General features: G+C 51.7%; 4 protein-coding genes across 4 annotated transcripts; 3 read left to right on the forward strand and 1 right to left on the reverse strand.

The window, feature by feature from the left end:
• Positions 1–31: 31 nt before the first annotated feature.
• Positions 32–5841, reverse strand: CAOG_02709 (DEAH helicase; the record flags this gene model as incomplete). The annotated part of the gene is made up of 19 exons (XM_004349409.2): positions 32–324; positions 424–1858; positions 1956–2091; positions 2193–2308; positions 2392–2454; positions 2526–2690; positions 2784–2879; positions 2952–3037; positions 3134–3424; positions 3526–3610; positions 3701–3816; positions 3902–4075; positions 4152–4299; positions 4394–4544; positions 4620–4695; positions 4792–4934; positions 5036–5132; positions 5272–5578; positions 5731–5841. The coding sequence occupies 19 exons, from the start codon at positions 5839–5841 to the stop codon at positions 146–148; spliced, it is 3975 nt and encodes a 1324-aa protein (XP_004349459.2). The 3' UTR covers positions 32–145.
• A 137-nt stretch (positions 5842–5978) lies between these two features.
• Positions 5979–8935, forward strand: CAOG_02710 (translation releasing factor eRF-1). Its single transcript, XM_004349410.2, has 6 exons — positions 5979–6098; positions 6962–7137; positions 7260–7377; positions 7548–7708; positions 7843–8099; positions 8223–8935. Exons 1-6 carry the CDS (start codon positions 6025–6027, stop codon positions 8745–8747), a joined length of 1311 nt encoding a protein of 436 aa, XP_004349460.1. The 5' UTR covers positions 5979–6024; the 3' UTR covers positions 8748–8935.
• Positions 8936–9079: 144 nt separating this feature from the next.
• On the forward strand, positions 9080–11468 carry CAOG_02711 (hypothetical protein). Its single transcript, XM_004349411.2, has 9 exons — positions 9080–9110; positions 9208–9240; positions 9489–9532; positions 9647–9716; positions 9825–9901; positions 9985–10080; positions 10204–10365; positions 10454–10527; positions 11162–11468. Exons 1-9 carry the CDS (start codon positions 9101–9103, stop codon positions 11310–11312), a joined length of 717 nt encoding a protein of 238 aa, XP_004349461.1. The 5' UTR covers positions 9080–9100; the 3' UTR covers positions 11313–11468.
• Positions 11469–12315: 847 nt separating this feature from the next.
• Positions 12316–12744, forward strand: CAOG_08629 (hypothetical protein; the record flags this gene model as incomplete). Its single annotated transcript, XM_011271927.1, has 1 exon — positions 12316–12744. A coding segment is annotated over one exon (429 nt), but the record flags the coding sequence as incomplete, so codon positions are not given.
• Positions 12745–13581: the final 837 nt, after the last annotated feature.

A 13581-nucleotide genomic window follows, 5' to 3' on the forward strand; every position in this document is an offset into this window, starting at 1 on the left:
CAAGAGAAATACAACAATGGATCATGGTCATGGCAAGAATACAGTACAATAAACGTCTATGGTACAATCTCGTAAACAAGGCTTCAACAGAACTGCAACAAAAATCTCCCCTTCCATCCAACAGCACACAGAAGAAAACATAGAACTAAAAGTACAACTTGGTGAGCTGCTTGACACGCGTACGCTGGCGGCAGACGGGACACTCCAGTGCCTTCTTGAGGACTTCCATCCAGCAGCCGTGGCAGCAAATATGACCGCATCGAGCGGTAAATGGATGTTTGGGCGGCGCCAAGCAAACGGGACAGGTGGGATTGGTTGCTGTTGCTGTTCGACCAAAGTCAAAGCAAAGGGCATGGCGAGATTGGTCAACGGAGGAGAAAACCAGAACAACAAATCAAAAGCAATCATCGTCTGTCGTCTTACCAGCGTGAACGGTCGAAGCAAGCCCATCCACGGCACTTTCAACGGGTTCTTCTTCATCGTTGGAGTCATCATGCACAGCAACATTGGTTGAAGGGGTGGCCGCGCTCAAAACGCTCACAATGGTCGAAGGATTGGCCGGTCCACCGCTAGGCGCCTGCGCCTGAATGCCGGTTTCGTGCAGGTCGGTCGGTGCAGCTGCTGTGTGTTGGCCATCATTGGCAACATCCATTTGGACTGGATCCGTGATGGGAGGGGCAGAAACGTCGAGCAAGCCGTCGCCAAACGACTGAAGTCGACGCTTTTTCGGCATTCGCTGCGCAGGAAGACCCGTCACAATGTCCCGCTGTGCGGCGGACGGCGCAGATCCAACGATCGCATCAAATTCCAGCCGTTGGTTTGGTTTCACAAACGACCGAAGCTCGTGCAGCAGCTTTTGGCGCGCATACTCAATCGTTCCCGAAGCGCCAGCAAAGATACGCTTCGCTCCGACCGCCAGCTGCGTCACATCGCCCCCAGTCTTGTAAGTCGAGAGGAGTGCGGAGAATTCGCGGCGCTCAGCGGGCTGTAGCACGGCCAGTACCTTTGCAAGGAAGGTTTGGGCGGTTGGCTGCGCGGGTGCTGTTGTCGATGATGACGATGAAGTCGAGGTGGACGGCATCGCGAGAATGGAGCTCGCCCGGCTGAGCGGAGCGGGATTCGAAGCGGCTGGCCGCAGAGGTCGCTGCTCCGTCTGTGGCTGTGGCGGAGGACGTGCTTCGGACTCGACAATTTCAAGCGATGGAGCGTCGTCGGTTGGCGAATGTGGACGCTTGGGTCTCGCAACCGTGGTGCTTGAAACGGAAACGACGCTGTCCTCACTGTTGCTCAGGGTGGCGTTGGGGGATGGCGACGGCTCGACAATAACAGGAGAAGGATCGATGGCCATCAACCGATCTGCGAGCGATAGACGCGACCCTGTGCCAAGACCAGGTGCTGCTGCGCTGGTGGACGTTCCAGCAACGCTACCAAAGCGTCGTGTCGCAGACACGGTCGTCGCAGGAGCTGGAATGGCGGGCGCCGCAACGTAGTTCAACGAATCACGGAGAGAGCGCGGCTTGGTGCGGTCGGTGAGTTGACCCAGCACAAAACTGGCACTCCCTGCATTTGCCGCAGGCCTGCTTGTCGCTGTTGCATCTGAGACAGGACCAGCAGAAGAAGACTGCAACGCTGTGGCAAACGCGAAAGCCGACTTGACATTTCTTGCAGCCACGTTGGTATTGCTGGATGATGATGCTGATGATGCAAGCGCCGTCGTAGAAGTAGATGCAGATGCAGCGCTGCGGCTCGATGCAGTCGTCGTGGCGCCAGACAGAACGCCACCGCGGGGCGCGGAAGATGAAGAAATCTCAACGTCGTATTCTGGCACCAAGATGGGCGCTCCAGCGGCCGGTTTTGCCTAAGCACAATTTTCCAGAAATACAATTGCAGTATCGTAAAAGTCAACGGTGAGCAGGAATTGCGTGGAAGCTAAACCTGTCCGGAGGGCGGCTTACATGAAGCGACACGTCGGCTTTGGCCGTCTTGAAGAACTGTGCCAGCTGTGCAAGCGAATCACCGAAATTCTTGCACGTCTTCACATAGGGGCGAACCCACAAAGGAAGCTGCGCGATAGTGCCAGGGGCAGCAAAACTAGAAAATCGCAAAGCGATGAGAGCTTTGCTCGTTCAACGCCTTGCGGCACCTCAAAACGCACAATGGATGACAATCACCCAACAGACAAGCGAACTCACCGTGAATCACACAATATAATGGCGCCATAGTCAGACCGGTGACGAATGACGCGACCGATGGCTTGGTTGACCGCTCGAGCTGCAGTTTGGTTGTACCACTCGATTCCATTGATGGCCTGAACCCCCAAATAACAAGGAGGAGAATTTGTAAGATGCCTGACAAAGAATGAACGAAGGAAAAAGGCAGATTGGTCCTTACCGCGATGCCCGATTTGAGATTCTCGGCCTTGTTCTCGTCGAGGTATTGCTTTTTTATCTTTACCTGTGGGCATCAAGTTCGATTCAGCACCACCACCACCTTCGAGTGCAATATTAAACGAGCAACACTCTTACTCGCGGGTCGTGCAGGGCTGGGTACGGGATGCCCGTGATGATGACGGCTCGGCCATTCATGTCGGCAAAATCCAAGCCTTCGCTGACTTTGCCTCGGCACACAGCAAAGAAAACGGCCCCTCGAATGGTGGGGTCTCGAACCTTGGCGTAGAACTCGTTGATTGCCTACTCCAAGACAACACAAAATGCAAGCAGTGTCAGATCTCGGCAACGATGTTCAAAAAGCGAGCAAGAAGGTCCATGCAATTGGTCTATTACAGAAGGGAACAGGTTTTTCTCCCGGGGCTCAATGACGGCATGCTTGTGCTGGTGTAGCATATCCCAGACGTTTTTTGCACTGGTTCCACTCCGGTTCTAAATTCCAAGAAGAACCATTATTCAGTTATCAGAACGCTCAGATCATTCCACCATCTGCTAAACATTTACCTGCCAGTGATTGATACACTGCGTCATCACAGAATAAGATGGGAAGAAGACGAGCAGGCCGTCGGGAACGATGCGCGCATAGTTAACTGTGCAAAAGCAGTACTTGGCCGAGAGTAAGATTCAAATGACCCACATACTTAAATCACTACTCTTCTTCCGCCACCTCCACAAAGGCAACTTACCGATCGCACTGCCCAGGTCGGTCAGGTAGCTTTCGTCGCTGCGAGTCTTGAAGGACGAATTCAAGTTGCAATTGCTGGGCCCAGTCGAAACGACACCGCACCAGAGCTGCGACTTGCTAATGACGTGGGGATTTTCCAGAGTGATTGGGAATGGCAGCTGCATTTCTGCGCCAAACGACGCCAATGGCGACAGGGTACCACTCGTCAAAATGATGGAGCGAACACCAATCTTGGTCAAGTCGCGCATCGCAAAGCCGGGTGAGAAGCACCAAAAGCTGAGCGTCCGTCCAGCTGTTGGATGGGCAAAAGAGCAAATGCATGCAGATGACGAAGATAAGACTTTTTGGAGCAAAAAGTTGAGAGCTGAAGAAAACCAACAATAGTCTGCGTACCGGCGCTTGGTGCAACATGGACGGTGCTTCCCCAGCCTGACGAGGCCTTGGTAACCGGTTTTGCAGCTTCTTGTCCAATATGACACTGTGGGAGCCCAGAAACAAGAAAAGTTAAACTCTTGGAGGGCAAAAAATGCAAATTCAAAAATGGTCGTGCAAAAGTCGTCCCGCTCACCCGGTAGTACTTGCGAATACCATCCATGTTCACTTTGTTCTCTTCGGTAAACATTGTTTTGAGGACGTCGGCAAACTTGGAAAGGGATATCGATGCAGACGTTCGAGTTCCGCGAGCTGGCCAACATGAACCAGAAACTGAGCCTTTGCATCTTTTCACTGGCGAAAACATGGTGTCACACACACACACATATCTCTATACCTTCAGCAAGAGCCTCAATGACCGAGTTGATCAATTCGAGAACGGGGGAGAAAGTCTCAAAGGTCAAGTTGAACGATCGAAACAAGTCGAAAATAAACGTGCCGTGGGCTGTGAATCCGTCTTGCGGGTGCAGGGGTGTTTCTGCAATCGCACTTTCAATGCGCAAGAGTACCTCTGCACGTGCGACATTGAGTCAGATGAGGAGGGGCTCGCGCCTGGAATCAGTTGTGCGCAATTGCTTGATTCTTACTTTTCAAAAGGAGAAGATCGTCCGGCTCGATACTGCCAATGTACTTGGCATCTGATACAAGATCGTGGCATGATTGCGCCTCGCTGATCGCCATGGCAATATCGAGTGAGGTCAACTGGAAGGACGCAGAGTCTTCGCAAATGCTTTCCTGGAAAAGTGCAAAAGAAAAAGTTGGAATTTGCACTTTGTGGCGGCAAACTCAAAATGCACTGCCACAAGAAGACTCCAGCAACCAAACATACCAGGTTGTGTGCTTCGTCAAAAATAATGATCGAGTTGGCAAGGTTGAGATTTGCCGCCTTCCGCGCCGTTGGATCGAGCAAGTAATTGTAGGGCATAAAGATGATTTCGCCGCGGTTTTGCAATTGCCGGGACAAGTAGTATGGGCAGACTCTGTAAGTAATCGAAAAAGACCCACAGTCAGTATTGCATCAAGGGTCGCCAACTCGACCACATTCGTCGACTTGCTTTTCCTCGCGTCCAAACTCGACAAGTCCTTCGATATCCAGCACTTGATTGGAGATATCGCGACTCATTTTGTTTCCTGTTGGGGGGGGGGGGGAAAGCACGTGACAAAGCAAGTCAACCTTTGGAGCTCGAGTCAAATCAACAAACGATCAACGCAGCCAAGACAGCTTACGCTCGAGATTGTTGTAGAACGAGCAAGAGTGCAAGCCCACAAGTTTGCGACAGTTGTGCACCTGCACAGACTGGATGTGCACTTGAGACACCTCAGGGTGAATGCACATTTGCTCTCTCGACCCGATGATGCTGGCAATCGGCCTATCCAACACCCGAATGAGATCGAGTGAGATGATGTTTCTGAGAGTTTGACACAAAAACACATTTTGCAAGAAACTGGAGACATGCCAAACCCCGCTTACTTGTAGGACGTGCATTGCAATTCTTTGATCGCTTGAGCCAGCTGAGAATGCGTGCGTGACGAGTATATGATCCGCGGTACGGGCGAGTCTCCGTCCACTGCTGAGAGAAGGTTTTTGGCGCGTAAAAGTATCACAGTGAGACCTCATGGTTTGAGCATCATCGTCATCATGAAGCCTCCGAGCGAAGCGCACTCGGCTCGACGTGGCGATGAGCGAGTCTTGCTGCGATCTCGTACCTGATGGCTTGTCGCCAGGCTTGGCGCTCCAGGAGGCCTCGCCGAGCCGCTTGCTCAGGTCGTCTGCAAAGTTGCCCGCCAAACTCTTTCCGACAGCGGCAAACGCGGCCGCCTTGGCCTCGCTCGACACAAGCTCGTCCCCCGGCTGCTGTTGGTCGCCAGATGGCAATGTCAAGCCGCCGTACCGGTTGTCGAGCTTGGCGAGCTGATGGGCGGCGACCGCGGCTTGGCGCCACCCGAGCGCAGCGCACAGCAAGCACAGCGTCTTGCCGGTGCCCGTCGGGCTTTCCAGCAGCGCGTTCGTTCCCTGTACAGAGCATGGCAGGGTGAATCATCAATGCTCCGGGAGAACAAGCACACTGCACAGCTCATTCAGCTTTTTGTTCTTTTTTTTGTTCGTCGCTGCTGAGCAATTTCTGAGAAGAAAATGGCAAACTGTCCAAAACACGCAAGACGCACCTCCTGCAGACACTGGATGACCTGCTCCATGTACACGAGCTGGCAGTCATACGGATTGAATGGGAACTCGACGTCCACCCCGCGAATCGTGAACGAGCGCGGGGCTGCCATTGCTTCCCAAGCAGAAAATCGACCAGGAAGTTGACTGAGCCGCTCAAGCCTCCCTCCATTCAAAGCTGCACATCTGCATCCATTCATTGTTGATCTTGCTTTTGTATCCATTCCGACTCTTTCAATCTGAGAATTCATTCATTCATTCTTTTTTTTTTTTTTTTTGCATCCAAAGCAGCAATCATGGATGAAGCGGACAAGAACGTCGAAATGTGGAAGATCAAGCGTCTGATCAAGTCGCTTGAGACTGCCCGCGGGTAAGAATGGAAGACACCACAAAACGGACAACGGACAGACAAAAGCAAATCCAGCAACCCAATGAAACCCCGAGCAGATCGCAGCGACAGAGTGCTAGCTCATGGTGCAACATGCAGCGAGATAAAGTGCGAAGAGGGGGTAACGAAGCGCGAGCACTGTCTCTCGCTCCAATTCAGATCAACCAGCCCGTTTCGCCATGGAGCTTTCCCCTTGCCCTTCATGCTCCATTTGGTGTCTCCCTTGTTCAGTTTGACTGACAAAAGCATCAATGAATGAAACACGACGGATTTTTTTTTTTTTTTTTTTTTTGGCTGGCTTTTTTTTTTTTTTTTCCCGCGTGCTTTTTTGGTTGGATTCGTGCTGCGGCTCGCTTCCCCTTCCATTGCGGTGCGCCTGTCTCGCCGTCTGTCCGCCCCGGCAGCGATCGTCTGTTGGTTTATCGTGGTTTGGAGGCGGGGTGGAGGTTGAAAAGCGAATGCACCGGTGGGGCCTGGACCAAAGCCAAAGCCAAAACCAAAGCCAAAAAAAAAAAAAAAAAAAAAAAGTCCATGTGCTGGACTGCGTTTGCTCGGCGTTGAGGTGCGTGCGTGCGGCTGAGCGGCCCCGGGGTGTGGATGCCGTGGTCGATGCTTGTGGGGCATGTGGCAGAGTGAAGGCGACGGCGCGGAAGCTGCCCGAGACACGCCAAAATAGTGCAGAAACAGCATTTTGCCAATGCAAAGTCAGCCAAAGCAAAAAAGCAAAAAAAAAAAAAAAAAAAAAATCAGAGCCCAAAAACTTCAATGATGGCTCAAGCGTTGTGCAATCGAGAACGAACGTCACTCTCACCCCCCCCCCTTGACTCTTCTGACTCTTCTGACAGTAACGGCACGAGCATGATTTCGCTCATCATCCCGCCCAAGGATCAGATTTCGCGCGTCGCAAAGATGCTCGCAGACGAATACGGCACGGCCTCGAACATCAAGTCGCGTGTCAACCGTCTGTCGGTCTTGTCGGCCATCACGTCGGTGCAGTCCAAGCTCAAATTGTTCAACCGCGGTGCGTGTTTTTTGTCGATTGGAATGATTCGTCGTTCTGCTCATGTTGGATGCTGAACTGCCTTGAGCTCACTCGCTTCACTCTCGCATCGCACACGCAATTTGCCTTCTTGTCATCGACAGTTCCCGACAACGGCCTCGTTGTCTATTGCGGCACCATTGTCACGGATGAGGGCAAGGAGAAGAAGGTTAACATTGATTTCGAGCCCTTCCGGCCAATCAACACCTCGCTCTACTTGTGGTATGCAGCGTGTTTTCAGTTTGCTTTGTTTTGTTTTGTTTGATGCGACTCGTATCGACATGGACCAACCGATACATTGAGGGAATTGTGGGAATTGTGGGTCTGTCTTTGCGTATTCGGTGCTCACCGTAATTGCCATTTTACAACCTTTTTTTCACTTTTTTTGCCAGCGACAACAAATTCCACACTGAGGCATTGAATGATTTGCTCGCTGACGATAGCAAGTTCGGCTTTATCATCATGGACGGTAACGGCGCGCTGTTTGCGACTCTTTCGGGTAACACGCGCGACATTATTACAAAGTTCACTGTCGAGTTGCCAAAAAAGCATGGTGAGTGGCATCTCCTGCTCGTCGTTCTTGTGGAATGGTTGCTATTGCTTTTCAGATCGTTTCCTTGCTTTGGGCTCACACTTTCTCGATGTGCGACGGCCGATTCTCGGATACTATACCCCCAAAAACACCAGGTCGTGGTGGTCAATCTGCTCTGCGTTTCGCGCGTCTGCGTGTTGAAAAGCGTCACAACTACGTCCGTCGTGTGGCTGAAGTCTCTGCCCAATGTTTCTTGACGAACGACAAGGTGAACGTGGCCGGCATCGTGCTTGCTGGTTCGGCCGACTTCAAGACCGAACTGTCCCAAACAGACATGTTTGATCCCCGTCTCAAGGACAAGATTATTAAGATTGTTGACATTTCTTATGGTGGCGAGAACGGTTTCAACCAAGTGAGTGAATTCATTTTGAGCGACTCGGTTGTTGTTGATTGGCCCCACAAGTTTGAATTTTGTCTGATTTTGTGTTTGCTTGATTTGCTCGCCTTTTTTTTTTTTTCGCTCTCCTTCCCGTAGGCGATCGAGCTTGCTGCTGACGCACTCGCTAACGTCAAGTTCATGCAAGAGAAGCGCCTCATTCTCGCGTACTTTGACGAGATCTCGCAAGACACTGGCAAGTACTGCTTTGGCGTGGAAGACACACTCAAGGCACTCGAGATGGGCGCAGTGCTCACGCTCGTCGTGTGGGAAAACCTCGACACAACGCGCTATGTTTTCAAGCTGCCAAACTCGGAGGTGGAGAAGGTTACCTTCCTCAGCCGCGAGCAAGAAAAGAACCGCGAGCACTTTGTCGACAAGGAGACTGGTGTCGATTATGAGATTGCAGAGAAGATGTCTCTCATCGAATGGTTTGCAAACAACTACAAGCGCTTTGGTACTACACTCGAAATTGTCACCGACCGCTCCCAAGAAGGCTCGCAATTCGTCAAGGGCTTTGGTGGCATCGGCGGTATCTTGCGGTACCGCGTCGACTTTGACGCCGACCACCCCGATCTTGACGACGACGATCTTGTTGATCTCGACGACGATGATTACATGTAAACGTATTTCTAGATGCAAGCGGGGCGTTTTTCGGAGTCTGGTCGATGTGCTTGTTGTCTTTTTTCTTTTTTGGCGTTTGGCCTTCATTTTTCGTCCTTTGCTTTGTTGTTGTTTCCCCTTTGTTTTTTGTTGCCTTTACCCGAATCCCATGCACTTTAAGTCGACATGAATACATGCATTGATGAAAGCGTGTTTGTTGCAGATCCGTGAGCGATTTCTTTGAAAATGGTACTGTATGACAGTTTCCGAACGAGTCCGCTCCTCCCGCCACTTTGCACAGGGACAGGAGAAATCAAAAGTGTAGCTTCTCAAGGTCACACTCTATTTTTTTCCATAGCAGCCCACATCTGGGAATGGCAGACGGTAACGCACGAATGCAGCCAAGTAGTGGTCTTTCTGTTGCTCGCCTGGCTCACCACCACCACCACCCGATCGCACTGTTTCTTGGTTGGGTTTGCAGACGATCCTATTGTGCTGTATCAGCACCCCCCAGGTAAGCTCGTTGTCCATTTGGTCTGGGCGTCGTGCTGCTCGTGCTGCTCAGAGCATTGAACATTCAGCCCTCAGCTGCGCGATCGCCCCCGCATCCGCACGACCAGCAGTGTCTTGCGACCGTGTTTGGTTTGGCGCTGGTGTCTGGAAGGCCCGGATGGTTGATCTGGCGCTGTGCTGTTGCGACGAGCAGAGAAGCGCTGACTGAACTCTTCGCGTTTGGTCTGCTGTTGCTCGGCTTTGTGGCAGGGTGGGGACTGGCTTCGCGCGACGCCGCATGTTTGGCAGTACAGGTAACCTCGTTCTTGAGCATTGGATGACAGGCTTTGTGCGATTGCCAGGAACACGCAAGTTCTGCGAGCAAAGCTGTTTTGCAATGCAGTTTGCTCACAGCGCCTTCATGGTAGACCGCACTCAAGCTCGCAAGATTGCCGTTCACTGTTAACAATGCTGGTAATACGGCTGTTTCGCCCACAGGTACGGCATCGCACAAAGGCTCTTCAAGACTCGCCAATATTGTTGTTTTGCTTGGTTTTCTGTTCTTGTTTGTTCATTCCGTCACTAATTTGTGTTGTGTGCTGTCAGGCGAGCTCCCTCTGCTCTGCGCGGGTGAGGAGCTGTTCTCGGGATTCGGACCGTGCTTGGCATATATTCGCAATCGGGTATGCGCTAGCACGGCTGACTTTGATCGTGTGAGCTGCCCCTTGAGCTCAAACCCTCTCTTCTCTGTTTCCTTCTGTGGCAGGACACCAGTGACGTTTTCAACGCACTGACTGACGAAGAAGGAGCCTCGGCCAAAGCCTTCATGTCACTCGTACAAGTTGAGCTCCAGTATGCCAAGGTATTGAACTGTTCTTGGAACCATGCATGATCGATCGCTCGATTGTGTTTTTGTCGCCTCCTTCGCTTGTCGCTTCATTATCTCATCAACACCGTATCGTATCGTATGGTGCTGCGTTTCTAGATCTATTGGTACTGGTTTGAAGAGGACAACTACACTGCAGTGACCCATCCCCGCTTTGCATCCCGCTTTGCTTGGCCATTGAATATCTTTTTGGCTTGGCGGCAACAACGCGACTATCACGCCTTGCTCTCGACCAAGTTTGAGCAAGTGTCTGCAGAGAAGGTACAGTTTATTCGCGCCCTCTCTGTACGCTCTGATGGTTTTTGCGTTGATCTTTTTTGTTGCGCTCAACTGTCCAGCACTTGGCCAGATTTATGCTGCAGCTTCAACCGCACTAGACGCGCTTTCCGCACGACTGGGCGACAGTGACTGGTTCTTTGCAAGGTGAGCTCGGACCGTGTTGGTCGGCAATCGTGGTGTGGGGAGCGGAGCTGTTGAGTGGACCAGCTGTTGGCGACAGGTTAAATTGGGGGGACGAGGGCGACAAGCTGTGTGCATGGCTGCAGAGCATCGATCGACAAAGTGACAAACCCATAATTGTCGAAACCGGGGTGGTGTTGTCAAGCAGAGCGGGGAGGGGTGGTGTCGAATCGGCGCCAAAGGTGTTTGTTTTAGATTTCGGACTGTGTTTTTTAAAATGTATGGACGTAGGTGGGTGGTGTCTCGTTTGTCGATTAATTTTGGGGTGACAGCCTCGTAGATGCACCAATCCAAATGCTTGCTTCCCGCGACACGGCGTGTGCTCGCTTGATCACCTTTTTTTGAAAGATGCTGACAGTTCCACCCCCTCTTTCATTGCCTCTGCCCCCTCTGCCCCTCTGACCCTCCTCTCACCCCACTTTGTTTTCCCCTGAGCAAATTGAGACCCCACTGTTGCCATCGCCCAGAATATTTCTTGCTCGCGTTGCCACCTGCGCAACGTGCTAAGTTGCCAAGCAAAACGGGACTTATTTTAACGTCGGCACTGCTTGTTTTGTCCCCCTCTTTGCCCCCCCCCCCAATCGCTCCCTTCCCACAGCCCGAGCGCCCTCGATTGCTGTGTAGCAGCCTATGTCAGCGAAATCCTCGGCGCAGGGTCGGAGCTGCCGACACCAGCCCTCGCAACAATCGTTCGTGGGCACCCAACGCTCGTCGCCCATGCCCAACGCGTGCTTGCCCAACTTGAATGACCGAAATGTCGACACATTTTTATTCTGTATTCTGTGCCCTGTTTGTGCTGTTTTGTTCGTTGTTGTGTTGGTTTGGGTGCGCCCCGACCTTCCCGCCCACTTTGTGACTTTTGTTGCCCTTGATTAAACAACAACCTGAGCCAGCCAACCAGACGCCCCGGCACTCACAACCCCACCCCACCCCATAACAAAAACAAACACGACACAAAAACCCCGACCGTTTGTACCAATTATTCCTGCACACGACCATCCAACAAAAACAAAGCGCCATTTATTGACACTCTGCGCGATCGATCCAAAGCAAAAAGCAAAAGGGGGACAAAAATAGCATCATCTCGAAGAAAAAAAAAACAGGAAAAAATCGGCCAATCAGGCGCAAGTTCTCGCAGCACAGACCAAGCTGACTCAGCGGCGGTTGGGGCGATCGGCGCCGGATCAGCGGGCGATCTGGATATGGGATGGTATTACGAGTCGTTTGGTGTCGGGCAGAGCGGGCCAAGTGCCCGGTCCAACACTGCTGTATGCGGCGATGGCAGGACGGGAGAGAATCGCTGCCATTGGTCGGTCGCCCGATTTGGGCGTCGCCCCGCCCACGGGAATCTGCAGCGGAAAGAAGCCCGCCGTCTGCATTGATGAAAGGTCATTAAGTCTCTTGTGTCTGTTGCTCTTGCAACTACCTTTGTGTGTTTTTACATCCAGCCCCTCCCAAGCGCATTCTGCTCGGATCGACCAAGCCCTTCCTCGGCCGCCTTCTTGTTTCGACGGCTCTGTGCGGTCGGATCAGGCAACGCTTCGTCCTATGCAGAAGGGAGTGCTGTCCCTCGGTGCTTGCCTGAGCCTTGCAAAGTGGAGCAGCTTGGATTTCGACGGCCGTTTTTCGATGTGTGGAGATTTTTCCAGTTTGTGCTCGTTTCAGTCTTTCTTTTTTTTTCATTTTTGCCAAACCTCTCTGCTGCTTCCTTGGAGCTGTTTCTGAAACCCCTCTCGGCAAAGGTTGGTTGGATTTGCTGCTGCTACTGTTTCTGTTGTGCGATGGGAAATGGGAAATGGGAAATGGGGAGAGAGAGAGAGAGACTCCGGACGAGCTGCCAGAACGCGGGGAATTGTGAGAATGCTTCGATGGATTTGGAGCTCAACGCTTCGAAGCGTAGAAGGGGATAGACAAACGAGCTGCGGATTATCCTCATCCCTTCCTATTCATCCTTTTGTCAAAGTGTGTCGCAATTCCCCCCTCCCCTCCCCCGAGCGATGGAAGCAGACGCGATCGACCATACATTTCCGCAAATTCGCTGCGTCCCATCGCGTCAATGCGACTGTATTACATCCACACTTTTGGTCCTCCACATTCACCAATTCCCCCCCCCCGCTGCTTTGCCCCTATTTACAATGCCTCTTCAATCGTTTGCTTTGGGTCTGGCTCGGGTTGAGATGCGAGTCGTTTTGCGTGCTGGTCATGCCTTGTGCCACAGCATTGCACAAAAATGGCCGAAACATCAAAAAAATAAAAAATAAAAATAAAAAAAATAAAAAGCCAACAACAACAAAATTGAAAAAAAAAAAAGCGCTTTTTGGGCTTGTTCTGTCTCGTTGGCTGCGTCTGCCTCGTATGTCCCCCGTCTGTCTCTCAATCAATGTCCTCTCCCCTATCTCACTATCTCACTATCTCTGTTTTAACTGTTTAACTCTCTCGTCTTGGTTTCCCTCGCGCTTCCGGTCGTTGCAAGTCGAGGTGTGATGTGGGGAGCATTGCCGTAAAACTCGTCCAAATCCACCCACCTCCTCACCTCCTCCTCACCCTCACCCTCCCTCGCTCCTTTTGGTTTGAACGTGTTTTGTTCTGACTTGTCTTGTTTTGTTCTATTGAAATTGACAGAAAATTACCAAATACCTCGCGCCTTCTTTCCAAGCCTTGCTTTGAAAAATCCGAGAACTGTTTTTTTGCTTATTCTTTCAAGGCAACTAACTGCAACGAAGCTACTCAATGCTCGCGTGTGATAATCTGGGCTTCCTGCCGTCTATGACCTCGTCCAACAACAGCAACAACAGCCTTGCCCTCTCTGCAACCTCTCTCCCTTCGTCGACTTCTTCGTCTGCTTCCTTCTTCCTTGGAGATTCGAGCTTCAACATGTTGCCACCATTTGTCTCAGACAGCCAGGTCAACTATCAAATCCACCATCACACCAACCAGCAGCAGCAGCAGCAGCAAATCCACGACAAACATCCAACATGATGTCCTTGGCACCATGTCATCCATCAACTGCCTCTCCAG

The sequence above is a fragment of the Capsaspora owczarzaki genome (assembly GCF_000151315.2).
Source record: "Capsaspora owczarzaki ATCC 30864 unplaced genomic scaffold supercont2.3, whole genome shotgun sequence".
Lineage (NCBI taxonomy): Eukaryota > Filasterea > Ministeriida > Capsasporidae > Capsaspora > Capsaspora owczarzaki.

What these genes read in the sequence shown, in the direction of transcription:
- CAOG_02710 (XM_004349410.2), top strand. Translation starts at nt 6,025, where the DNA reads ATGGATGAAGCGGACAAGAACGTCGAAATGTGGAAGATCAAGCGTCTG. An exon ending in GCTCAAATTGTTCAACCGCG is followed by an intron (nt 7,138 to 7,259) that starts GTGCGTGTTTTT and finishes TGTCATCGACAG; the next exon opens with TTCCCGACAACGGCCTCGTT. An exon ending in CGAGTTGCCAAAAAAGCATG is followed by an intron (nt 7,709 to 7,842) that starts GTGAGTGGCATC and finishes CAAAAACACCAG; the next exon opens with GTCGTGGTGGTCAATCTGCT.
- CAOG_02711 (XM_004349411.2), top strand. An exon ending in AGCAAGTGTCTGCAGAGAAG is followed by an intron (nt 10,366 to 10,453) that starts GTACAGTTTATT and finishes GCACTTGGCCAG; the next exon opens with ATTTATGCTGCAGCTTCAAC. An exon ending in AGTGACTGGTTCTTTGCAAG is followed by an intron (nt 10,528 to 11,161) that starts GTGAGCTCGGAC and finishes CCCTTCCCACAG; the next exon opens with CCCGAGCGCCCTCGATTGCT.